The sequence below is a fragment of the Heterodontus francisci genome, chromosome 33 (genome assembly GCF_036365525.1).
Source record: "Heterodontus francisci isolate sHetFra1 chromosome 33, sHetFra1.hap1, whole genome shotgun sequence".
Taxonomy (NCBI): Eukaryota; Metazoa; Chordata; class Chondrichthyes; order Heterodontiformes; family Heterodontidae; genus Heterodontus; species Heterodontus francisci.
In genome coordinates this window covers 12,210,656-12,237,629 of record NC_090403.1, presented here as the reverse complement: position 1 = coordinate 12,237,629, position 26,974 = coordinate 12,210,656, and the positions used below count along the sequence as shown (strand labels likewise).

The window sequence follows — 26,974 nt, the reverse complement described above, 5'->3', positions numbered from 1 at the left end:
GGCGAAGTGGGGATGGAGATAGGACAAGGGTTTGCCATAATCTTCCAATCTTCCCCAGATATGGCTGGAGGTGCCAGAGAATTGGAGAGTGGCAAATGTGACACTCTTATATAAGAAAGGATGTAAGGACATTCCTAGTAACTACAGTTTAACATCAGTGGTGGATAAGGTTTTAGAAGCAATAATCAGGGAAAAAAAATCAACAGGCACTTGGAGAGGTTTGAGTTAATTCAGGAGAGCCAGCATGGAATTGTAAAAGGCAGATCATGTTCGGCTAACCTAATTGGTTTTTTTAGTGAAGTAACAGAGAAGGTTACTGAAAGGAAAGCAACGGTGATTTCTGGTGGTGCTCAGTGAGTTCCGGTAGTGTTCGGTGATTTCCAGCTCTGCTCAGTGATTAATGGCCCCCTTGGTGATTTCCAGTGGCACTCAGTAATTTCTGGCGGCACTTGGTAATTTCTGGCCCTACTCTGTAATTTCTGCTCTACTCAGTGATCTCTGGCAGTACTTGATAATTTGTGGCTTGTTCGGTAATTTCCAGCTCCGCTCAGTAATTTCTGGCAGTGCTTTGTAATTTCCGGTAGTACTCGGTAATTTGCGACCTAGCTTGGTAATTACCGGCATGCTTGGTGGTTTCTGGTCCTGCTCTGTAATTTCTGGAGACGTTCAGTGATTTCCGGCCCCGCTCGGTGATTTCCAGCTCTGCTCAGTGATTTTTGGTTCCACTCGGATTTCCAGCCCTGCTTCGTACTTTCCGGGCCCGCTCAGTAATTTATAGCAGTGCTTAGTAATTTCCAGTGGTACTGGGTAATTTGCGACCTGGCTTGGTAATTTCCGGTCGTGCTCGGAGATTTCTGGTGATGTTCAGTGATTTCTATCCCTGCTCAGTGATTTTTGGCCCCGCCCGGTGATCCCCAGTCCCACTTAGTGATTTCTGGCCCTGCCGGGTAATTCCAGCCCTGTTCGGTGATTTTGGGCTCTGCTTGGTGCTTTCTGGCCCCGCTTGGTAATTTCCAGCCCTGCTCGGTGACTTCTGGCTCTGCTCGGTGATTACCAGCCCTGCTCGGTGATTTCGGGCAACTCTTGGCAATTTCGGGGTGTTGCGGTGATTTCCGGCTCTGCTTTTTAAAAAATTCATTCATGGGATGTGGGCGTCACTGGCTATGCCAGCATTTATTGCCCATCCCTAATTGTCCTTGAGAAGGTGGTGGTGAGCTGCCTTCTTGAACCGCTGCAATCCATGTGAGATAGGTACACCCACAGTGCTGTTAGGAAGGGAGTTCCAGGATTTTGACCCAGTGACAGTGAAGGAACGGCGATATAGTTCCAAGTCAGGATGGTGTGTGACTTGAAGGGGGACTTGCAGGGGGTGGTGTTCCCATGCATTTGCTGCCCTTGTCCTTCTAGTTGGTAGAGGTCACGGGTTTGGAAGGTGCTGTCTGAGGAGCCTTGGTGCGTTGCTGCAGTGCATCTTGTAGATGGTACATACTGCTGCCACTGTGCGTCGGTGGTGGAGGGAATTTGTGGCTGGGGTGCCAATCAAGCGGGCTGCTTTGGCTTGGATGGTGTCGAGCTTCTTGTGTGTAGTTGGAGCTGCACCCATCCAGGCAAGTGGAGAGTATTCCATCACACTCCTGACTTGTGCCTTGTAGATGGTGGACAGGTTTTGGGGAGTCAGGAGGTGAGTTACTCGCCGCAGGATTCCTAGCCTCTGACCTGCTGTTGTAGCCACGGTATTTATATGGCTACTCCAGTTCAGTTTCTGATCAATGGTAGCCCCTAGGATGTTGATAGTGGGGATTTTAGCGATGGTAATGCCATGTCAAGGGGAGATGGTTAGATTCTCTCTATTTGGAGATGGTCATTGTCTGGCATTTGTGTGGCATGAATGTTACTTGCCACTTATCAGTCCAAGCCTCATATTGTCCAGTTCTGAAGAAGGGTCACTGACCTGAAACGTTAACTCTACTTCTCTCTCCACAGATGCTGCCAGACCTGCTGAGTATTTCCAGCATTTCTTGTTTTTATCTCATATTGTCCAGGTCTTGCTGCATTTCTACACGGACTGCTTCAGTATTTGAGGAGTCGTGAATGGTGCTGAACATTGTGCAATCATCAGTGAACATCCCCACTTTTGATCTTATGATTGAAGGAAGGTCATTGATGAAGCAGCTGAACTTGGTGTGCCTCGGACACTAACCTGAGGAACTCCTGCAGTGAACTCCTGGAGCTGAGGTGATTGACCTCCAACAACCATTATCATCTTCCTTTGCGTTTGGTGATTTCTGGCAGGATGCAGTGATTTCTGGTGGCACTCAGTGATGTCCAGCCGCGTTTGGTTAATTCTGGCAGGACGTAGTGATTTCCGGCTCCGTTCGGTGATTTCCGGCAGGACATGGTGATTTCTGGCTCCACTCGGTGATTTCCAGTGGCACTCGGTGATTTCCGGCGATTGACTGTCCCATTCGGTAAATTCCAGCCCTGCTCGGTAATTTCTGGCCCCGCTCGGTAATTTGTGGCCCCGCTCGGTAATTTCCAGCCCTGTACGGAGATTTCCCACTTTGCTTGGTGATGTTCTAGCTGGTGATTTATGGCCTTGCTCCATGATTTTCAGCACCTCTCGGTAATTTCTGGTGTGACACGGTGATATCTGGCTCCACATGGTGATTTCTGGTGGTGCTCGGTGATTTCCTGCGGGACTCAGTGATTTCTGGTTCCACTCGATAATTTTCGGTGGGATCAGTTGTTCCTGGCTCCACACAGTGATTTCTGGCCAGACTGAGTGATTTTCAGCTCTGCGCAGTGATTTCCAGTGTGACTCGTGGTTTCCAGTCCCGCTTGGTAATTTCCAGCACCAGTCGGTGATTTCCGGCGGGACTCTGTGTTTTTAGGCTTCGCTCGATGGGTTCCAGCTCCGTTTGGTGATTTCCGACAGGACCCGGTGATTTCCAGCTCTGCTCAGTCATTTTTTAAAATTCATTCATGGGATGCAGGCATCAATGGCCAGGCCAGCATTTATTGCCCATCCCTAATTGCCCTTGAGAAGGTGGTGGTGAGCTGCCTTCTTGAACCGCTGCAGTCCATTTGGGGTAGGTACACCCACAGTGCTGTTAGGAAGGGAGTTCCAGGATTTTGGACAGTGAAGGAACGGCGATATAGTTCCAAGTCAGGATGGTATGTGACTTGGAGGGGAACTTGCAGGTGGTGGTGTTCCCATGCATCTGCTGCCCTTGTCCTTCTAGCTGGTGGAGGTCGTGGGTTTGGAAGGTGCTGTCTAAGGAGCCTTGGTGCATTGCCGCAGTGTATCTTGTAGATGGTTCACACTGCTGCCACTGTGCGTCGGTGGTGGAGGGAGTGAATGTTTGTAGATGTGGTGCCAATCAAGTGGGCTGCTTTGTCCTGGATGGTGGCGAGCTTCTTGAGTGTTGTTGGAGCTGCACCCATCCAGGCAAGTGGAGAGTATTTCATCACACTCCTGACTTGTGCCTTGTAGATGGTGGACAGGCTTTGGGGAGTCAGGAGGTGAATTACCCGCCTCAGGATTCCTAGCCTCTGACCTGCTCTTGTAGCCACGGTATTTATATGGATACTCCAGTTCAGTTTCTGGTCAATGCTCGCCCCTAGGATGTTGATAGTGGGGGATTCAGCCATTGAATGTCAAGGGGAGATGGTTAGATACTCTCTTGTTGGACATGGTCAGTGCCTGGCACTTGTGTGGCGCGAATGTTACTTGCCACTTAACAGCCCAAGCCTGGATATTGTCCAGGTCTTGCTGCATTTCTACACAGACTGCTTCAGTATCTGAGGAGTCGCGAATGGTGCTGAACATTGTGCAATCATCAGCGAACATGCCCACTTCTGACCTTATGATTGAAGGAAGGTCATTGATGAAGCAGCTGAAGATGGTTGGGCCTAGGACACTACCCTGAGGAACTCCTGCAGTGATGTCCTGGAGCTCAGATAATTGATCTCCAACAACCACAACCATCTTTCTTTGCGCTAGGTATAACTCCAGCCACCGGAGGGTTTTCCCCGATTCCCATTAACCTCAGTTTTGCTAGGGGTCCTTGATGCCATACTCGGTCAAATGCTGCCTTGATGTCAAGGGCAGTCACTCACACCTCACCTCTTGAGTTCAGCTCTTTTGTCCATGTTTGAACCAAGGCTGTAATGAGGTCAGGAGCTGAGTGGCCCTGGTGGAACGCAAACTGAGCGTCACTGAGCAGGTTATTGCTAAGCAAGTGCCGCTTGATGGCACTGTTGATGATACCTTCCATCACTTTACTGATGATTGAGAGTAGACTGATGGGACGGTAATTGGCTGGGTTGGACCTGTCCTGCTTTTTGTGTACAGGACATACCTGGGCAATTTTCCACATTGCAGGGTAGATGCCAGTGTTGTAGCTGTACTGGAGAAGCTTGGCTAGGTGTGCGGCGAGTTCTGGAGCACAGGACTTCAGTACTATTGCCGGAATATTATCAGGGCCCACAGCTTTTGCAGTATCCAGTGCCTTCAGTCGTTTCTTGATATCATGCAGAGTGAATCGAATTGGCTGAAGTCTGGCATCTGTGATGCTGGGGATTTCAGGAGAAGGCCGAGATAGATCATCAACTCGGCACTTCTGGCTGAAGATCGTTGCAAATGCTTCAGCCTTATCTTTCGCACTGATGTGCTGCGCTCCCCCATCATTGAGGATGGAGATATTTGTGGAGCCACCTCCTCCAGTTAGTTGTTTAATTGTCCACCACCATTCACGGCTGGATGTGGCAGGACTGCAGAGCTTATATCTGATCCGTTGGTTATGGGATCGCTTAGCTCTGTCTATCGCATGCTGCTTACGCAGTTTGGCATGCAAGTAGTCCTGGGTTGTAGCTTCACCAGGTTGACACCTCATTTTGAGGTATGCCTGGTGCTGCTCCTGGCATGCCCTCCTGCACTCTTCATTGAACCAGGGTTGATTTCTAGCACTGTAAAGTGATTTCCAGCCTTCTCGGTGATTTTTGGCAGGAATCGGTGATTTCCGGCAGGAATTGGTGATTTCCGGCTCAGCTCGGTGATTTCTGGCCCTGCTCAGTGATTTACGGCAGGACTTGGTGATTTCTGGCACCGCTCGGTGATTTCATGCCCCGCATGGTGATTTCCGCCCTGCTCGCTGATTTCCTGTGGGTCTTGTTGATTTCCGGCCCCGCTCGGTGACTTCAGCCCCGCTTGGTAATTTCTGGCTTCGCTCGGTGTTTTCTAGTGGGTTTCGGTGATTTCCAGCCCTAGTTGGTAATTTCTAGCCCAGCTTGGTAATTTCTGGCCCACTCAGTGATTTCTGGTGGGTCTTGGTTATTTCCAGCCCTGTTCGGTGATTTCCAGCATCGCTCGGTGATTTCCGGTCCCGTCTCTTAAACTTCAGAAAGCTTGTTATGGAAGGATAATGCTGGAGCCTATCTTTACTCAGTTTCACGTTTATTGTGCAGAGTAAAAGGATTACAAACATGTAGCTCCTCACTCAAAACCCTCCACCAGTCTCAGTGTCTGCTCAAGTAAGACCCCAGTTAACACCCTCCACCTTCTGGTCCCACTGGGTGATTTCTGGTCCCGCTCGGTAATTTCCAGCCCTGCACGGTGATTTCCAACAGGACTCGGTGTTTTTAGGTTTTGTTTGGTAATTTCCAGCTCCGCTTGGTGATTTCCGATGGGGTTTGGTGATTTCCGGCTCTGTCACTGGACTAGTAACCAGAAACCCAGGCTACTGTTCTGGGGACATGGGTTCGAATTCCAACATGTCAGATGGTGAAATTTGAATTCAATTAATTTGGAATTAAAAAGTTAGTCTAATGGAGACCATGAAACCATTGTCGATTGTTGTTAAAAACCCATCTGGATCACTAATGTCCTTTAGGGAAGGTAATCTGCCGTCCTTACCTGGTCTGGCCTACATGTGGCTCCAGACCCACAGCAATGTGGTTGACTCTTAAATGTCTTCTGAAATGGCCTAGCAAGCCACTCAATTCAAGGGCAATTAGGGATGGGCAATAAATGCTGGCCTATTCAGCGATGCTCACATCCCACAAATGAATTTTTAAAAACTCTGTAATTCTGGCCCCACTTGGTAATTTCTTGCCCCTCTCAGTGATTTCCATCCTCAGTCGGTAATTTCCAGCTTTGCTCGGTGATTTCTGACCCCGCTTCTTAATTTCCAGCCCCGTTTGGTGATTTCCGGCTCTGCTTGGTAATTTCTGGCAGGACTCAGTGATATTCAGCCTCGCTTGGTAATTTCCGGCCCCACTCGGTAATTTCTGGCAGTACTCAGTGATATCCAGCCCTGCTTCGTGATTTCTGGCAGGACATGGCGTTTTCCAGCTCTGCTCGGTGATTTCCAGCCCCGTTTGGTGATTTCCGGACTCGCTCAATGATTTCTGGCTGGACTCGGTAATTTCTGGCGGCGATCAGTGATTTCTGGGCACATTCGTGGATTTCCGGCCCCGTTTGGTGATTTCTCGCCCCGCTTGGTGATTTCTGGCCCCATTCAGTAATTATGGTGGGACTCGGTAATTTCCGGCCCACTCGGTGACTTCTTGTAGGATTCGGTGATTTCCGGCTCTGCTCGGTAATTTCCGACCCCACTGCACCAAGTGCAACGCACCAAGGCTCCTTAGACAGCACCTTCCAAACCCGCGACCTCTACCAACTAGAAGGACAAGAGCAGCAAATACTTGGGAACATCACCACCTGCAAGTTCCCCTCCAAGTCACACACCATCCTGACTTGGAACTATATCGCCGTTCCTTCACTGTCGCTGGGTCAAAATCCTGGAATTCCCTTCCTAACAGCACTGTGGGTATACCTACCCCACATGGACTGCAGCGGTTCAGAAGACAGCTCACCACCACCAGCTCTCAAGGGCAACTAGGGATGGGAAATAAATGCTGGTCTGGCCAGTGACACCCACATCCCATGAATGAATAAAACAAAACTTGTCGATTTCTTGCAGGACTCGGTAATTTCCGGCTCTGCTCGGTAATTTCCGGCGGGATTCGGTAATTTCCGGCCCCACTCGGTGATTTCTTGCAGGACTCGGTAATTTCCGGCTCTGCTCGGTAATTTCCGGCCTGCTTGCTGTCGTGCTACCGGCCGTTAGGATCCGGTGACGGTTGGGATTTGAATCGGCTTGGGCCCCGGGCTGTATGTGATGAGAAGCCGCGCCGCTCGGCACAGACTCACTTTGGGACCATGACGGTACTGCAGGAACCCGTTCAGGTAAACTTCATCCGGCGGGGGTTCCGTGATCGGGCTGCGGTACTCGGGCCGGGCCCAACCTCCATTACCCTTGCCCGGATGGCGCTGTCTGCCCTCACGGTGCCGGCCTGTGTGAGATTGTGAGGCCGCCACGCACAACCCACCAGTCTAGAGAACACAGCGGCCTTGTGTGTGTGTGTGGGGGGGGTGGTTTGGGGGGGTGGGGGAAGGGAATGGCCCTGTGTGGGGGGGGGGTGGGGGAAGGGAATGGCACTGTGTGGGGGGGTGGTTGGGTTGGTGGGGGAAGGGAATGGCCCTGTGTGGGGGGGGTGGTGGGGGAAGGGAATGGCCCTGTGTGGGGGGGTGGTGGTTTGGGTTGGTGGGGGAAGGGAATGGCCCTGTGTGTGTGTGGGGGGGGGGGGAGCGTTGGTGGTGGAAGGGAATGGCCCTGTGGGTGGAGTGTGGGGGGGTTGGGTTGGTGGGGGAAGGGAATGGCCCTGTGTGTTGCTGGCAGGTATGAGCCACAAGGTTTTAAATGATGATCACTGTTGTATTCCAGTGAATCCATTGCTGGTGCTGCGTGAGGTTTTTTGTCCTGCAACACTGCTTGATGAACCCGGCTGATTGATTTATGTTCTTTTCACTTTCTCCGAGCTGTGGTTTTATCCTTAATTGTGATATTTGTGTTCAAGAAACAGTTTGACATACTCTGACAACAGGAAGTAGACTGTGGAACACTGCTACCTATGTTTTTCCCTGTAGCTTTGCTACTTTAAGGCATGTTGTCCAACAGGCTTGGAGTGAAACAGCAGATGTTGGTAAGAGGTTAGAAATTGTAGACGTACAAAGGGACCAGGGTGTCCTTGTCAATAAGTCATTGAAAGCTGGCATGCAGGTGCAGCAAGCAATTAGGAAGGCTAATGGTATATTAGCCTTTATCGCAAGATGATTTGAGTACAGGAGTAGTGAAGTCTTGCTTCAATTGTACAGAACATTGGTTAGACTGCACCTGGAGTACTGTGTGCAGTTTTTGTCCCCTTACCTTAGGAGGGATATTACTGTCATAGAGCGAATGCAATGAAGGTGCACCAAAATGGTTCCCGGGATGGCAGGAATGTCCAATGAAGTGAGATTGGGGAAACGGGGCCTGTATTCTGTGGAGTTTTGAAGAATGAGAGGTGATCTAATTGAAATCTACAAAATACTTAAAGGGATAGACAGGATAGATGCAGCTAAGGTACAAAAAATAACTCTTTAAAAAATTGAGTATACGAACATATGAATTAGGAGCAGCAGTAGGCCACTCGGCCCCTTGAGCCTGTTCTGCCATTCAATACGTTCATGGCTGAACTGATTATTCCTCATCCTACCTACCCCTGATAACCTTTCACCCCCTTGCTTATCAAGAATCTATCTACCTCTGCCTTAAAAATATTCAAAGACTCTGCTTCCACTGCCTTTTGAGGAAGAGAGTTCTAAAGACTCACGACCCTTAGAGGAAAAATTCTCCTCAGCTCTGTCTTAAATGGGTGACCCCTTATTTTTAAACAGTGACCTCTAGATTCTCCCACAAGGGGGAACATCCTTTCCACATCCACCCTGTCATGACCCCTCAGCATCTTGTATGTTTCAATCAAGTCACCTCTTACTTTTCTGAACTCCAGCGGATACAAGCCTAGCCTGTCCAATCTTTCCTCATAACACAACCCACCCATTCCAGGTATTAGTCTAGTAAACCTTCTGTGAACTGCTTCCAACACATTTACATCCTTTCTTCAATAAGGAGACCAATACTGTACAAATTGGCATTTTAAGGCTGAAATACAAAAGGGTGGAAGTTATGTTTCAGTTGTATAAATCTCTGGCTAGTACTCATCTGGAGTACTGCATTCAGTTCTGGGCACCACACTTCAGGAATGATATACTGTCCTTGGAGGGGGGTGCTGTGCAGATTCACCAGAATGGTATTGGGGCTACAATGGTTACATTGTGAGAAGAGGTGGTATAGATTAGGCTTGTATTCCCTTGAATGTAGAAGATTAAGGTGTTATCAAATTGGGATTAAAATGATTAAAGGAGTTGAAAGGATAGGTCGAAAGAAAATATTTGCTCTGGCGGGGGAGTGTAGAACAAGGGGCATAACCTAAAAATTAAAGCTAGGCTGTTCAGTGGTGATGTCAGGAAGCACTTCTTACACAGAGTAGTGTAAATCTAGAATTCTCTATTATCCAACCACCCCCGCCCCCCCCCCCCCCCCCCCCCCAAAAAAAAACCAAGAAAATAATGTTTTGGGGCTCAGGATCAATTGAAAACTTCAGATTAATAATTTTTTGTTAGGCAACAACAACTTGTATTTATGTAGTGCCTATAATGTAATACAGGCAAAGGCACTTCACAGGAATGTCGTAAAGCAAAATTTGACACTGAGCCATGGAATGTGATATTGGGGCAGATGGACTAATGTTTGGTCAAAGAAGCAAGTTTTAAGGAGCAGCACAAAGGAGGAAAGTTGAGGCAGAGTGGTTTTGCAAGAGAATTCAGAGCTTTGAGCCCAGGCAGCTGAAGGCACGGCGACAAATGATGGAATTGTTAAAATCGGCTATGTTCAAGACGCCAGAGTTGGCTGAGTGCAGATGTGAGGGTTGTGGGTCTGCCGGAGACTACAGAGATTGGGGCGGGGTGAGGCCATGGAATAATTTGAAAACCAGGATGAGAATTTTTAAAATCAAGGAGTTGCTTGAGTCAATGTAGTGCAGTGAGCACAGGGTGATGGGTGAGAGGGAGTTGGGGTAAGTAGAGACAAAGAACCAAGACAGGCCATTTGGCCCTCCAAGCCTGCGCTGATCACGATGCCTGTCTAAACTAAAACCTTCTGCATTTCCAGGGTCTGTATCCCTCTATTCCCATCCTATTCATGTATTTGTTAAGATGCCTCTTAAACGTCGCTATCGTACCTGCTTCCACCACCTCCCCCGGCAGCAAGTTCCAGGCACTCACCACCCTCTGTGTTAAGAACTTGCCTCACACATCTCCTCTAAACTTTGCCCCTCGCACCTTAAACCTATGTCCCCGAGTAACTGAGTCATCCATCCTGGGGAAAAAGCTTCTGACGATCCACTCTGTCCATGCCACTTATAACTTTGTAAATGTCTATCAGGTCGCCCCACCATCTCCGTCGTTCCAGTGAAAACAATCCGAATTTATCCAATCTCTCCTCGTAGCTCATACCCTCCAGACCAGGCAACATCCTGGTAAACCTCTTCTGTACCCTCTCCAAAGCCTCCACATTCTTCTGGTAGTGTGGCGACCAGAATTGTACGCAGTAATCCAAGTATGGCCTAACTAAGGTTCTGTACAGCTGCAGCGTGACTTGCCAGTTTTTATACTCTATGCCCTGATGGATGAAGGCAAGCATGTCATATGCCTTCTTGACTACCTTATCCACCGGCGTTGCCACTTTGTGATCTGTGGACCTGTATGCCCAGATGTCTCTGCCTGTCAATACTCCTCAGGGTTCTGCCATTTACTGTATACTTCCCACCTGTATTAGACCTTCCAAAATGCATTACCTCACATTTGTCCGGATTAAACTCCATCTGCCATTTCTCCGCCAAGTCTCCAACCGATCGATATCCTGCTGTATCCTCTGACAATCCTCGTCAATATCCGCAACTCCACCAACCTTTGTGTCATCCGCAAACTTACTAATCAGACCAGCTACGTTTTCCTTCAAGTCATTTTATATATACTACAAATCTCTCTATGATGACAGCAAAGGTCCCAGCACTGAGCCCTGCGGAACACCACTAGTCACAGCCATCCATTCAGAAAAGCACCCTTCCACTGCTACCCTCTGTCTTCTATGACTGAGCCAGTTCTGTATCCATCTTGCCAGCTCACCTGTGATCCCGTGTGGGTTCACCTTTTGTACCAGTCTGCCATGAGGGACCTTGTCAAAGGCTTTACTGAAGTCCATATAGATAACATCCACTGCCCTCCTTCATCAATCATCTTTGTCACTTCCTCAAAAAACTCGATCAAGTTCGTGAGACGTGACCTCCCCTTCACAAAACCATGCTGCCTCTCGCTAATAGGTCCATTTGTTTCCAAATGGGACCAAATCCTGTCCTGAAGAATCCTCTCCAATAATTTCCCTACCACTGACATAAGGCTCACCGGCCTATAATTTCCTGGATTATCCTTGAACAAAGGAAAAACATTGGCTGTTCTCCAGTCCTCTGGGACATCACCTGTAGCCAATGAGGATACAAACATTTCTGTCAAGGCCCCAGCAATTTCCTCCCTTGCCCCTCTCAGTATTCTGGGGGCTTATCTACCTTAATGTTTTTCAAGAAGCCCGTTGCCTCCTTTTTGATATCAACGTGACCCAGAATATCTACACTCCCTTCCCTAGACTCATTGTCCACCAAGTCCTTCTCTTTGGTGAATACTGATGCAAAGTACTCATTTAGTACCTCGCCCATTTCCTCTGGCTCCACGCATAGATTCCCTCCTCTGTCCTTGAGTGGGCCACCCCTTTCCCTGGCTACCCTCTTGCTCTTTATATACGTATAAAAAGCCTTGGGATTTTCCTTAATCCTGTTTGCCAATGACTTTTCATGACCACTTTTAGCCCTCCTGACTCCTTGCTTAAGTTCCTTCCTGCTTTCTTTATATTCCTCAAGGGCTTTGTCTGTTGATCATAAATCATAATGATCATAAAGCGTTACAGCACTGAAACAGGCCCTTCGGCCCACCAAGTCTGTGCCGACCAACAACCTCCCATTTATACTAATCCTACATTAATCCCATATTCCCCACCACATCCCCACCATTCTCCTACCACCTACCTACACTAGGGGCAATTTACAATGGCCAATTTACCTATCAACCCCTGCAAGTCTTTGGCTGTGGGAGGGAACCGGAGCACCCGCCGGAAACCCATGCGGTAACAGGGAGAACAAGCAAACTCCGCACAGGCAGTACCCAGAACCGAACCTGGGTCGTTGGAGCTGTGAGGCTGCAGTGGTTAGCACCGCAGCCTGTTTCCAGCCTTCTAGTCCTTACGAATGCTTCCTTTTTCTTTTTGATGAGGCTCACAATATCCCTTGTTATCCAAGGTTCCCGTAACTTGCCAAACTTATCCTTCTTCCTCACAGGAACATGCTGGTCCTGGATTCTAATAAACTGACATTTGAAAGACTCCCACATGTCAGATGTTGATTTACCCTCAGACAGTCGCCCCCAATCTAAATTCTTCAGTTCCTGTCTAATATTGTTATAATTAGCCTTCCCCCAATTTAGCACCTTCATCCGAGGACTACTCTTATCCTTATCCACAAGTACCTTAAAACGTATGGAATTATGGTCACTGTTCCCGAAATGCTCCCCTACTGAAACCTCGACCACCTGGCCGGGCTCATTCCCCAATACCAGGTCCAGTACGGTCCCACCCCTAGTTGGACTATCTACATATTGTTTCAAGAAGCCCTCCTGGATGCTCCTTACAAATTCTGCCCCATCCAAGCCCCTAGCACTAAGTGAGTCCCCGTCAATATAGGGGAAGTTAAAATCACCCACCACTGCAACCCTGTTGCTTTTACATCTTTCCAAAATCTGTCTACATATCTGCTCCTCTACCTCCCGCTGGCTGTTGGGAGGTCTGTAGTCAACCCCCAACATCGTGACTGCACCCTTACTATTCCTGAGCTCCACCCATATTGCCTCGCTGCATGATCCCTCCGAGGTGACCTCCCGCAGTACAGCTGTGATATTCTCCTTAACCAGTAATGCAACTCCCCCACCCCTTTTACATCCCCCTCTATCCCACCTGAAGCATCTAAATCCCGGAACGTTTAGCTGCCCATCCTGACCTTCCCTCAACCAAGTCTCTGGAATAGCAACAACATCATAGTTCCAAGTACTAATCAAATCTTTTAGTTCATCTGCCTTACCTGTTATCCTTCTCGCATTGAAACAAATGCACTTCAGACCAACAGTCCCGCTGTGCTTCCTCTCAGTCTTAGTGGCCTTATTCATGAGTTCCCCCTCAGTTATTTCACCTGCTGACCTATTGCTCTGGTTCCCACGCCCCTGCCACACTAGTTTAAACCCTCCCAAGTGACGCCAGCAAACCTCGCAGCCAGGATATTTGTGCCCTTCCAGTTTAGATGCAACCTATCCTCTTGTACAGGTCCCACCTGTCCCGGAAGAGATCTCAATGATCCAGAAATCTGAAACCCTCCCTCCTACACCAGCTGTTTAGCCACGTGTTTAGCTGCACTATCTTCCTATTTCTAGCCTCACTGTCACGTGGCACAGGGAGTAATCCCGAGATTACAACCCTTGAGGGCCTGTTTTTTAATTTACTACCTAACTCCCTGAACTCCCCCTGCTGGACTTCGCCACTTTTCCTGCCTATGTCGTTGGTACCAATGTGGACCACAACCTCTGGCTGTTCACCCTCCCCCTTCAGAATGCCGCCTGCCAGTTCAGAGACATCCTTGTTCCTGGCACCAGGGAGGCAACATACCATCCTGGAGTCTCTTTCACGTCCACTGAAGCACCTATCTGTGCCCCTGACTATAGAGTCCCCTATAACTATTGCTCTTCTGCGCTTTGTCCCTCCCTGCTGAATAACAGAGCCAGCCGTGGTGCCACTGCTCTGGCTGCTGCTGTTGTTTTCCCCCGATGGGCCAATCCCCCCCAACTGTATCCAAAACGGTATACTTGTTAGAGGGGGACAGCCACAGGGGATTCCTGCACTGACTGCCTGCCCCTTCTAGCGGTCACCCATCTATCTTCCTGCACCTTGGGTGTAACCACGTCTCTAAAACTCCTGTCTATGCTAAGTGCATCCAATTGATGGACGCCTGTGACTCGTGGTTTACCACAGGGATCGTTGCTGGGACCCTTGCTGTTTGTAGTTAGATTTGAAGAAACTGGGACTGTTTTCCTTGGAGAAGACAAAGTTGAGAAGAGATTTGATAGAGGTGTTCAAAATCATGAGGGGTCTGGACAGTGTAGATAGGGAGAAACTATTCCCAATGGCAGAGTGGTCAATAACCAGAGGATGCTGATTTTGAAGTGATTGGCAAAAGAACCAACGGCGACATGCAAAACTCTTTTGTGCAGTGAGTGGTTAGGATCTGGAATGTACTGTCTGAGAGAGTGGTGGAGACAGTGTCAATCATGGCTTTCAAAAGGTAATTGGATAATTATCTGATAGAAAATAATTGCAGGGCTATGGGGAAAAGGTGGCGGAGTGGGGTTATCTTAATTGCTCTTGCAGAGAGCCGCCACGACAGACGAATCGCCTCCTGTACTGTTACCATTTTATGATTCCAAGTTGGAAGGTTGTGGTTTCAAGCTGCTGTCCAGGACTAGGCATAACCAAAGCTGCTGCTTCACTACAGGACTGAGTGCTTGTTGGAGGTGCCATCTTTCACATGAGATGTAAATCTCTCTTCCTTTTGAAGTAAATGTGAAAGATCTCAGTTGAAGAAAAACCTGGCATTTTTCTGGTGTCGACAGCCAACGTCAAAGTTGATCATCCATTTTCAACTGCGTTTCTGGGATTGTGCTATATGCAAATTGACTGCCATATTTGTCTACATAACAAGTGACTACCCTTCAAAATTAACTTGTTGCCGATAAAGCTTTTTTTATTCTTTGGAATGTGAGCGTCACTGGCAAAGCCAACTTATTGCCCATTCCTAATTGCTCTTGAGAAGGATATGGTGTGTTGCCTTCTTGAACTGCTGCAATCCATGTGTTGTAGGTACGTCCAGAATGCTGTTAGGGATGGAGTCCCAGGATCTTGACCTTGTGATAGTGACGGAACAGTGATTATAGTTGCAAGTCAGGATGGTTTTGAATTTGGAGTACTTGCAGGTGGTGGTGTTGCTATGTGCCTGTGCCCTTATCCTTCTAGCTGGTAGAGCTTATGGGCTTGTAAGGTGGTGTTGAAGGAGGTTTGGCAAGTTACTGCAGTGCATCTTCTAGAGGGTACATGATATTGCTTCCGCGTGCTGGTGGTGAAGCGAATGAATGTCATAAGGCGGTGGCTGGGGTGCTGATCAAGCAGGCTGCTTTGTCCTGGGTGGTGTTGAGCTTCTTGAGTGTTGTTGGAACTGTACTCATCCAGCAAGTTGAGAATATTCCATCACACTCCTGACTTGTGCTTTGTTGATGGAGGACAGGCTTTGGGGAATCAGTAGGTGAGTTACTCGCCACAGAATTCCCAGCCTCTGACCTGCTTTTGTAGCCACTGCATTTATATGGCTGGTCAGTTAAGTTTCTAGTCCATGGTAACCCACAGTTTTGTGATGGTGGGAGACTCAGCCATAGTAATGCCATTGACTATCGAGGGGAGATGATTAGATTCTCTTTCGTTGGAGTTGGGAATTGCCTGACACTTGTGTGCTGTGAATGTGACTTGCCACTTACCAGCCAAGGCTGAATATTGTCCTGGCCTTGGCGCGGACTCCATCACTATCTGAGGAGTTATGAAAGGGACTAAACACTGCAATCGTCAGTCAGCATCCCTACTTCTGCCCTTATGTTGGAGGGATGATGATTGAATCAGCTGAAGATGGTTGTGTCTTGGACACTTCTATGAGGATCTCCTGCAGCAATGGCCTTTGGGCTTGAGAGGCCTTGAAGACCTGATGATATGACCGACAGGTGGTAAGTGGTGTGGGTGGCTTCCATTTTTCACCTCCCAACTGACTGCAGACAGTGTTTTGGTGTTTTGTTAAAAATGATGTGCTCGTCCCTGAGTGTTTTTAGCATCGAATAAATAGACAAAGACAGGTTTTCTCGTAGATTTGGGAAAAAAACATATTTTTAAACAATTCCCGAAATGGTCGCAACCTCACCCGGACACTCATTTAGATTAGATTAGATTAGATTAGAGATACAGCACTGAAACAGGCCCTTCGGCCCACCGAGTCTGTGCCGAACATCAACCACCCATTTATACTAATCCTACACTAATCCCATATTCATATTCCTACCAAACATCCCCACCTGTCCCTATATTTCCCTACCACCTACCTATACTAGTGACAATTTATAATGGCCAATTTACCTATCAACCTGCAAGTCTTTTGGCTTGTGGGAGGAAACCGGAGCACCCGGAGAAAACCCACGCAGACACAGGGAGAACTTGCAAACTCCACACAGGCAGTACCCAGAATTGAACCCGGGTCCCTGGAGCTGTGAGGCTGCGGTGCTAACCACTGCGCCATTTACGCACGCATGCACCCACAGGCATAGGTAGAAAAGCGTAGGATGCAATTGAAGTCCAAATTACTGTGCAAGAATCTGTTGTTTAAGCAACCTTCAGAGTTTGTTTTGGGAGGAAATTTTATAACGGTGTTGCAGGCCTCAATGTTCCTTTTCTTGGAGTTGCTGAAGTGTTGTAGTCTTCTATACTTAAAACTCAACCCAAATTTGCTGGTGGAAATCCTGGTTTACTTTCACAGATGGAGAGTCTCCAAGTCAGCTTGCAATTTCTCTGCTTCACGTTGTTATTTGGCAGGGTTCTTCTGCTTAGATGGACTGTATCTCACAGCCTCTGGCTGGAACTGGCTTTCTGTGATCTTTAGTTGATTTCCCCCTTCTCTCCAGAGAGCTACCTTTTAAGGTAAAAACTCATCACATCACATTTGAGTCTGTCAGGTGACAAAGGGCCCTCTCCCCTGGTGTGACCATAGAATGGTCCAGGATGTGGAAACCATTGCGATCTGTTGGTGTTTGGATGGGGATGTTCTGTACCAGTGGTGCTACTTCACACCTATTTATCAAGGTTTGGCCTGTGGAGTCAGTCTGTCAACAGCACCTTTGTTAGTCCCATTCCTGTAGGTAGTAGTCATTAATATAAATGGGCTTCTTTCCATTTCAATGTGTTTTCCCCAAAGCTAATTCAGATGCTGTTTGAGTTTAGTTTTTGCAGACGAGCTTGCTAATTGCCAGTACAGGAAAGGTCACCTGACCGCTACTCCATTTTGTCTGTGGTACAAATGTGCCCATTTTCTTGTGGTTCAGTTGACTTCTATTTCATAATTCCTCATTGTTTATTTCATGATGGCTCTTTCCAAGCATAACAAGGCACATTATATATTTGTCTAAATTCTTTCTCTTCCAAGTGAACCCATTATTTTGGTAGGTTTCACAGTGGGACCAGTTTGAGGTTTGAATAGTTTTCAGAAAGGGATTATTGACATCACAGTTGACTTTGACCTCATGATTTAGGATCTACGACTGGGGTTGGGTGTGGCTTAGCTTTGTCAATCGCGGTTTTGCCATCGTCCTTTCAGAAATCATTTGTGAGGTCCTGTTCACTGCATGTTGTTTATTCCATCTGCCATGTAGTTGAACAAAATTATTCTAATCAGACATTTGCGCACACTATGAACTTCCCTGGGAGCAGCTCTATTGAGGGCCAGAGGCAATTATTTTCTCCGATCTCTTGTCTGGCCATATGAAGCTTTGAGCCAGGTTGAGGCATTAGGTTTGACCGTTCATGAGTTCAAAATGATTGTCAGTGTTCACTGTGTGTTTCCTTTTGAAGATGAAATTTTTTCTCTCTCTCACTCTCACACACCATACACACAGTGGCGCAGTGGTTAGCACCGCAGCTTCACAGCTCCAGCGACCCGGGTTCAATTCTGGGTACTGCCTGTGCGGAGTTTGCAAGTTCTCCCTGTGTCTGCGTGGGTTTTTGCCGGGTGCTCCGGTTTCCTCCCACCACCAAAGACTTGCAGGTTGATAGGTAAATTGGCCATTATAAATTGCCCCTAGTATAGGTAGGTGGTAGGGAAATATAGGGACAGGTGGGGATATGGTAGGAATATGGGATTAGTGTAGGATTAGTATAAATGGGTGGTTGATGGTCGGCACAGACTCGGTGGGCCGAAGGGCCTGTTTCAGTGCTGTATCTCTAAATAAAAATAAAACATGTGATTTTGAGCTAAAGGCTTGTATCTATCGATTATTGACAAAGTTTTATTGAACTTACTAACTGGGAATCGAAGCTAGAACTTGATTCTTTTTAAGGGTGGTTCTAATTTACAATTTTAAGTTTTTAACCAAAATGTTCGGCTTATTCTGATTCTACCCAGGCTGGAATGGCTCTGTGGTTCTCCCCAAGGATGCAGTCAAGTAAATTAGCACATGGAGGATAGATTAAACTTGTTAAATATCTCACTTCCACTAATAAAAAGTGCAGGTTAGTGCTGGCCCACCCTACTTGAGACTAGATCTTGAAATTTTGAAAGCTTGCTTCTCTGCTTTTCACGAGCAGTTCCAACCAAGGCAGCAAGCTGGACACTTAGTCTAGAGCTATAAGAGGGCATCTTCATGGAGAGGAACACTTTCTCAGCTCTGCGCCCCTCTGGTGGATAACAGATTTTGAGAGAACAGAAAACACTGTCAGATTCAACAGAACTGTCCCTTTTTCTCAGAGTAACTTTTCCTACTTGCACATCAATTGCTCTTTCCCCATCCATCTCCTTGCTGTATCCTTCACTCTTCCCAAATCGTCTTCAAACCTGATTACTCAGTGTCATCTCTTTCGACAATCACATCTTCAACATGTTGTTTGCTTCAGTGTCCTTCCTTGGTATCTTGCTGTATTAGTCTTTTGGGTGTAAAAGTCTCCTCTTACTTCTTTACTCTTAATTATTTAACTTCTTGTCCTGGTGTGACTGCATTGAACAATTTGGCAGTATCAATTTTTTCAGTGCCTTAAAAATCATCAACTGCAGTTAAATCTCCTGTAAGTTTTGTTTCCTCCAAAGAAATCACATGCCCATCTTCCTGATAACTTAAATTCCCACTGCCAGAGCTGCATTGAGTGTTCCAAGATGCTGTCTTTTATTCATTGTGCTTTCACACTGCCATTCTTTTCGTGCAGGTTGGCTGCATTTAATTTGAAGTGAGTTGTTGCGTTTGGTTTCTAACTGGAAGCAGCAAGCTGAACCATTTGTTTATTTTAATGCTTAAAGTAAGTAAAAGAAGTTTGTACAACAGAGTATTGTGGTAGCTTTATCATATTTATTTATTTTATTTAGAGCTATAGCACTGAAACAGGCCCTTCGGCCCACTGAGTCTGTGCCGACCATCGACCACCCATTTTTATACCAATCCTACATTAATCCCATATTCCCTACCACATCCCCACAATTCTCCTACCACCTACCTACACTCGGGGCAATTTACAATGGCCAATTTACCTATCAACCTGCAAGTCTTTGGCTGTGGGAGGAAACCGGAGCACCCGGCGGAAACCCACGCGGTCACAGGGAGAACTTGCAAACTCCACACAAGCAGTACCCAGAATCGAACCCGGGTCGCTGGAGCTGTGAGGCTAGAACCACTTTTTCATATGCGGACAAAGTATACTTGTCCACCAACTCCCCTGTATCAATTCTGTTAGTAACAGCCTCAAAAAACTCCAACAGGTTCATCAAACATGGTTTCCCATTCATATATCCATGTTAACTCTGCTCATCAGATCATTATTATCCAAGTATCCATTTATCCCATCCTTTAGGATAGATTCTAGCATTTCCCCTACTACTGATGTAAGGCTAACAGGGTCTGTAGTTTGCTATTTTCTCTCTCCCTCCCTTCTTAAATAGTGGGACGACATTTGCTACCTTCCAATGTGCAGGAACCGTTCCAGAATCTGGAGAATTTTGGACAATGATCAATCAATCTATCCACTATCTCCATAGCTATCTCTTTCGACACTCTGGGATGTAGAATATCAGGTCCTGGGGACTTATCAACCTTCAGCCTCATTAATTTCTCCAATACATCTTTCTTACTCATACTAATTTCCTTCAATTCCTCATTCTCCCTAGTCCTTTGGATCTTTAATTCTGGGAGATTTCTTGTATCTTCCTCAGTGAAGACAGACACAAAGTAATAATTTAGCTTCTCTGCCATTTCTCTGTTCCCTATTATAAATTCTCCTGACTCTGCCTGTAATGGACCCACATTTGTCTTCGCCAAATGTTTACTTTTTACGTACCTATGGAAGCTTTTACAATCCATTTTTATGTTTTTTGCAAGTTTACATTAATATTCTATTCTCCCTTTTTTAAAATCAAATTCTTGGTCCTACTTTGCTGTATTCTAAAATGCACCCAATTGTCAGGTTTGCTACAATTTCTGGCAACTTTATAAGCCTTTTCTTTTAATGTACAATCCTTAACTTCCTTTGTTATCCACGGTTGACTGCCTTTTCTTTTGGGGTTTTTGTGCCTTGAAGGAATGTATAATTGCTGTAAACAATGTAGTATTTCTTTCAAGACTATCCATTGACTATGTACTGTCATACCTTTTAATGTATTTTTCCAATCCACTTCAGCTAATTTGCCCCTCATACCTTCATAATTTCCTTTGTTGAAATTTAACACCCTGGCTTCAGATTGAACTACCTCACTTTCAAACATAATGTAAAATTGTATCATATTATGGTCACTCATCCCTTAAGGTTCTTTTACAAGAAGATTATTAGTTAACCCTTTCTCATTACATAATATTAGATCTAAAATAGCCTGTTCGCTAGTCGGTTCCTCAACATACTGCTCTAGAAAACCATCCCAAACACACTCCAGAAACTCGTCCTCCACATCATTTGAGCTCGTTAGGTCTATGTGCAGATTGACGTCAGTCATGATTACTGTATTACCCATACTCCATGCTTCTCTAGTCTCCTGATTAATGCCATGCCTAACACTGCCACTACTGTTTGGCCTATTAACAACTCCTACCAATGTTTGCTGCCCCTTGCTGTTTTTTAGCTCCACCCAAACAAATTCCGTATTTTGTTCTTCCGTTTGGAGATCCTCCCTTACTAATGGACTGATCCCATCCCTTGTTATCGGTGCAACACCACCTCATTTTCGTTTTTGACTGTCCTTCCTAAATGTTGAATATCCTTGAATATTCAGTTCCCAGTCTTGGTCACCCTGTAGCCATGTTTCCGTAATGGCAATTAGATCTTACCCATTTACCTCTATTAATGCCTTTAAATCATTACTTTGTTGCGAATACTAAGTGTATTTAGGTAGAGTGCCCCTAACCTTGTCGTCTTGACATTATTCTGTATTCTAAGCCTAGTTGTTGCTCACCTTTAGAACCATAGAATAATTACGGCACAGAAGGAGGCCATTCAGCCCATTGTGTCCGTGCTGGCTGAAAAAACTAGCCGCCCAATCTAATCCAACCTTCCAGCACCTGTTCCATAGCCTTTCAGGTTACTACTTGAGGTACATGTCCAGGTGCCTTTGAAAAGAATTGAGTTTCTGCCTCCACCACCGTTCCTGGCAGCGAATTTCTGACACCCACCACCCTCTGGGTGAAAAAGTCTTTCCTCCTGTCCCCTCTAATCCTCTAATGCTTTGTTTTGCCTGCTTGCTACTTTTCTACCTCATTACCAGCTTTACTTATTTCCAATTTGAGCTACCCTTCAGGTTCCCAACCCCCTGACAAGCTAGTTTAAACCCTCCCCAATGACACTCGCAAATCTCCCTGCGAGGATATTAGTTCCAGTCCTGTTAAGGTGTAGCCCGTCCATCTTGGACAGGTCCCATTTGCCCCAGAACCAGCCACAATGCCTCAGGAATCTGATGCCCTCCCTCCTACACCAGTTGTCTAGTCACGTGTTCAATCAATCAGTCCTCTTATTCCTATGCTCACCAGCATGTTGCACTGGGAATAATCCTGAGATTCCTGCTCTTGAGAACCTGCTTTTGAATTTCCTTCCTAACACACTCTCATTTGCTTTTAGGGCTTCATTCCTCTTCCTACCTATGTCATTGGTACCAATATGGTCCACGACCTCTGGCTGTTCACCCTCCCCCGGAAGAATGTCCTGCAGCTTCTCGGTGACATCCTTGACCCTGGCACCAGGGAAGCAACACAGCATGCTGGAGTCGCGTTTACTGCTGCAGAAATGCCTGTCTGATCCCCTGACTATCGAACCCCCATCACGATTCCTCTTCCACTCTTCTTCCTCCCCTCCTATGCAGCTGAGCCACCCGTGGTGCCACAGACTTGGCTCTGGCTGAGGAACCATCACCAGTATCCAAAATGGAAAACCGATTAGCAAGCAAGATCGACCCAGGAGACTCGTGCACTGCCTGTCTGGTTCTCTTAAACTGCTTGGCTGTCACCCATTCCCTCTCTGTCTGCATGCGCCTAATCTGCAGTGTGATCACCACCCGAAATGTGCTATCCACATACTCCTCTGCCTCGCGGATGCACAACATTGACTGCAGCTGCATGCTCCTTTCACATTAGAAATCATTACTTTTATCGATTCTGTTTTCTTAATTAGTCAACGATCCTCCCAATGCTGTTCATTTCTTTAGTAGCGTGTGGAATATCTTATCACATGAAAGTTTATTTTTGACCCATGTATTTTTAATTATTGCATTTTGTGACAGATGTTGTGAAAATTGAGGATCAGAGGAGTAATTCAAACATTTGATATATGCAGGATGAGATCAAAAGGAAGGTTTCTATGCACTGCAGAGTTTGTAGATTTCCGATTTCAAGACTGAACATGTTGGGGTTCAGTGGGTGAAAGGTTGCTTTGCAGACTTGGGAGGCCGTATGGGTTCAGTGCCCAACCTATGCTGTGTTAGTTGGATATGTGATGTGGGGACTACAACTAGTCACAATAAAGTTGGGGAGGGACAGATATCAATTGAGCACCTGAGGAAATGGACAGAGTGGATCGTCAGAAGCTTTTTCCCAGGGTGGAAGAGTCAGTTACTAGGGGACATAGGTTTAAGGTGAGAGGGGCAAAGTTTAGAGGGATGTGCGAGGCAAGTTCTTTACAGAGGGTGGTGAGTGCCTGGAACTTGTTGCCGGGGGAGGTGGTGGAAGCAGGTACGATAGCGACATTTAAGAGGCATCTTGACAAATACATGAATAGGATGGGAATAGAGGGATACGGACCCTGGAAGTGCAGAAGGTTTTAGTTTAGGCAGGCATCGAGATCAGCGCAGGCTTTGAGGGCCGAATGGCCTGTCTTTGTTCTTTGAAAGTGCATGTGTGGGTGCAAGGTGGAGATTGCATTTGGTCCTGTTAGGTCCTCATTGTCTGTGTTGCTGCTTGTCTGGGTGTGTGGGAAGAATGTTAATTGGGTTGATTATAGTAGAAGGCTACAGATGCCTGTGGAACCTCTTCACCAGAAACCACTGCCTTCAGGAAAGGAGAATCTGAGTCGAACCCCAGGCTACTAACATCACTTACAGTTGCAGTATTTTGCAGGACTGAATTTATTTGTGAGGCAAACATTTCATAAGATAGAAAGTTTTGAACAGAGCCAATTTCAGCTCCAAAGTTCCACAGCTGGAACTAGATGATCAGAATTTTGGCTATTGCAACAGTGGTGATAAACCTGGCAATGAGTAGAGTGATAGTAATCCGATTATTAACACTACTTGGTTGAAAGCTCAGTTTTATCCCCAAGTTGAGGGTCTTCAGCTATGGAGTCTGAACCCCATGAATAGGAACTTGGAGAGATGTTGCTTCAGTTTCAAGTTGTGCGTTTTGGAGTGAGATGTGATGCATATCGTGTTTGTTTTTTTTTACCCAGAATGTCATTAAATATCAGCACTCTTTCCTGAGAGGCTTGATGAGATGTTGTGATCATTAGAATCATACATTACATGTGGACCCAATTTGGTCCATGGTGCCTGTACTGGCTCTTCATAAGCATTCAAGTTTTCATTCCCTGCGCTTTCCTCGTAGCCCTGCAAATTATTCTTTTCCAAGTTATTTTGTGAATATGTAAAATACATCCACAGTGCTATTCGGTAGAAAGTTCTAGTACTTCTTGAACCTCTGCAATCCTTCTGGTGTAGGTACACTCTTAGTGCTATTAGGGAGCTCCAGGTTTTTGACCCAGTGATCGTGAAGGAGCAGTGATATATTTCCAAGTCAGGCTGGTTTGTGACTTGGAGGGAAACTTGCAGGCAGTGGTGCCCTCGTGCACCTTGTTCTGCTAGGCGGCAGTAAGTTGATAAGGTGGTTTAAAGAAAACAGGTGCTTGGAAGGTAATCTTGAAGAAGCCCTATTGAGTTGCTGTAGGGTATATTATAGATTGTATATGCTGTAGCCACGGTGCACAGTGTTGGAGGGAGATCATGTTTAAGCTACTGGATCAAGTGGGCTCCTTTGTCCTGGATGGTGTTAAGCTTCTTGAGTGTTGTTGCAGCTGCATCCATCCAGGCAAGTAGAGAGTATTCCATCACACTCCTGCCTTGTGCTTTGTAAATGGTGGGCAGGTTTTGGGGACTCGAGAGGTGAGTTACTCGATGCAGAATTCCCAGTCTCTGACCTGCTCTTGTAGCCACAGATCCAGTTAAGTTTCTCATCAGTGGTGACCCCAGCATCTTGAATGTTGAGGGATGCAACGGTTGTAATGCCAAGGAGAGGTGGTTAGACGTGGGGAAGATCAGTGAAGCAGCTGAAAATGGCTGGGCCTGGGACACTACCCTGAGGAACTCCTGCAGTGATGCCCTGGGGTGGAGATGAGTGACCTCCAATTATCACATCAGGTATGACTCGAACCAATGGAGAGTTTTCCACCTAATTCCCATTGACTTTAGTTTTACTAGGGCTCCTTGTTACCACACTCGATTAAATGCTTCTTTGATGTCAAGGTCTCACCTCAGCTCTGGAATTCAGTTGTTTTGTCCATGTTTGGACCAAGGCTGTAATGAAGTCTGGAGCTGAATGGTCCTAGCAGAATCCAGCTGAGCATTGGTTGTTTGGTCTGATGTACTTTTATTTCAAATTTGACTGCTGCATTGTTTTGAGATTAGAAGCTAGAGACTGGTTCTTTTGCTGTTTTGAGTAAAATAACAGCAGTTTTCCAATTTATGGTTCCTGCTATCTGCCGTCTGCTGATATTTGTTTATTGATGCAGTTGTTTCTTGTGGCCTGTTCATTCCTACCATACTGGTTAGTTGTTCAATGTACTCTGGGCAGCATTCATGTGGAACTGATGGCAACTGTTAATTTTATCAAGTGCCTTGTGTTGATTTGATTGCTGTTGCTGGTCATCACTCCAGGTGCTACTGCAAGGGCTGTAGCATTTGACCAGCTGCGTAACGTGAGCACCGATGGCTATGCACATCTGTCGAGGAGCCAAAAGGAGGGAGGGGGAGATTCATTGTTTATATTGGGAGAGGTGATGTTTTATACTTTAGCAAAAATGAACTGATTTGACATAATGTAACAACAATTAATCAGGTTGTGTGTTTGTGAAGTTCACTTTTTTTTGCCTAGAAAAGGAATTGTTTGCCCTTGTCGCATTTGGGGTATGAGTGAAGATGCTTGGAAGAATGACCAAAAGCATGGTCGAGTGGATTTTAAATAGGGTATCGAAGGAGAAGAGGGCGGTGAAAAGATTGAGGGGTAGGAAGGTGACAAAGCATGACCACTGTTGGGACAAAGTGGGGGTATGCAATTGAGGAGTTGTAGTTTTGGGGTCGGCGGGGGTGTGAATTAGAGGTGGGCAGAAGCAAAACCATGAAGATTTTAAACAGATGAAAAATTTACATTTGACATTTTGGGGAGTTGGGATCCAATCTAATTTGGCAAGGACAGGAATTTTGGGCAGCTTGCACTTGATGTGAAATGAGCAAAAGCATAGCAGATTCAGTTCAACGTGGAAAAGCATTAAGTGATGCACTTTGGGAGGACTATATAAATATAAATGGTGACATTTTGGCAAGTGTAGATGAACAGAGAACCCCTGGTCTCCCTGTTCACAAAGAAGGCAGGCTAAGTTGATGAGGTGGTTTTAAGAACAAAAACACCTGACATATTTGGGTTTCGAAATGGAGGAATAAAATATAAAAACAGAGTGCTTTTGGACAGAGCTGTTCATTATTCTGTCATTATTCTGTCATTAACACTGTCTCTGGACTAACGCTTTGTCTCACCATGTCATTAGCACTCCTTTCGCCTTTGTCCCGTGACATCTTTGTCATTTAATCTCTCCTGCCCTCTACCCTTTCACACACCTTTCCTTTTGTTCCCTTCCCCCACCCCTGTTTCACTTGCTTAAAACTTATTACATTTCTAATTTTTGTTAGTTCTGATGGAAGGTCACAGACCTGAATCGTTAACTCTGCTTCTCTCTCCACAGATGCTGCCAGATCTGCTGAATATTTCCAGCATTTTCTGTTTTTATTCTAAAAGCAAAGAGATTGTGCTTAAACTTTAAATCACTGGTTAGGCCTTAGTTGTGAGCAATTCTGGGCACCACGCTTCATGGCAGATATAAAGACCATAGAAAGGGTACAAAGGGGATTTGTCAATAGGTTATCAGGGAGGGAAGAGGAGAGGTTGCAAAAGTTAGGACTGTTAGTGGAACAAAGAAGGGTAAGAGGTGGCCTAATAAAGGTTTTCAGGACAAGAGGTTTTGATAGAAGAGATGGAGAAAAATTATTCCCTCCGGTAAATGAGTCAACAACCTGAGGTCATAAAATCAAAATCATTCGCGTAAGAGCTAGAGGAGCAGTGAGAAATGCTTTTACTTAGTTGGTGGGATCTGGAATGCTGTTCATGAAAAGGTGGTGAAAGCTGATTGCATATACAATTTTAAAAGAGAGATGGACTTGAGGATGATGAATTTACAGGATTAAATTTGGCTCTTGCACATTCAATGACCCTCACTGTCTTTTGATCATCACTATTGACAAAACC

The 26,974-nt window shown here is 46.2% G+C and overlaps 1 protein-coding gene across 1 annotated transcript in view; it reads left to right on the top strand.

Moving 5' to 3' along the window:
- Positions 1-7,090: 7,090 nt before the first annotated feature.
- The window catches only part of cdc27 (cell division cycle 27), a 123,588-nt gene continuing 103,704 nt past the window's right edge, over positions 7,091-26,974 (top strand). Inside the window, exon 1 of the mRNA XM_068013091.1 lies at positions 7,091-7,249. Coding sequence (XP_067869192.1) covers positions 7,223-7,249 — 27 coding nt within the window. The 5' untranslated portion in view covers positions 7,091-7,222. The remainder of the gene's footprint in view (positions 7,250-26,974) is intronic.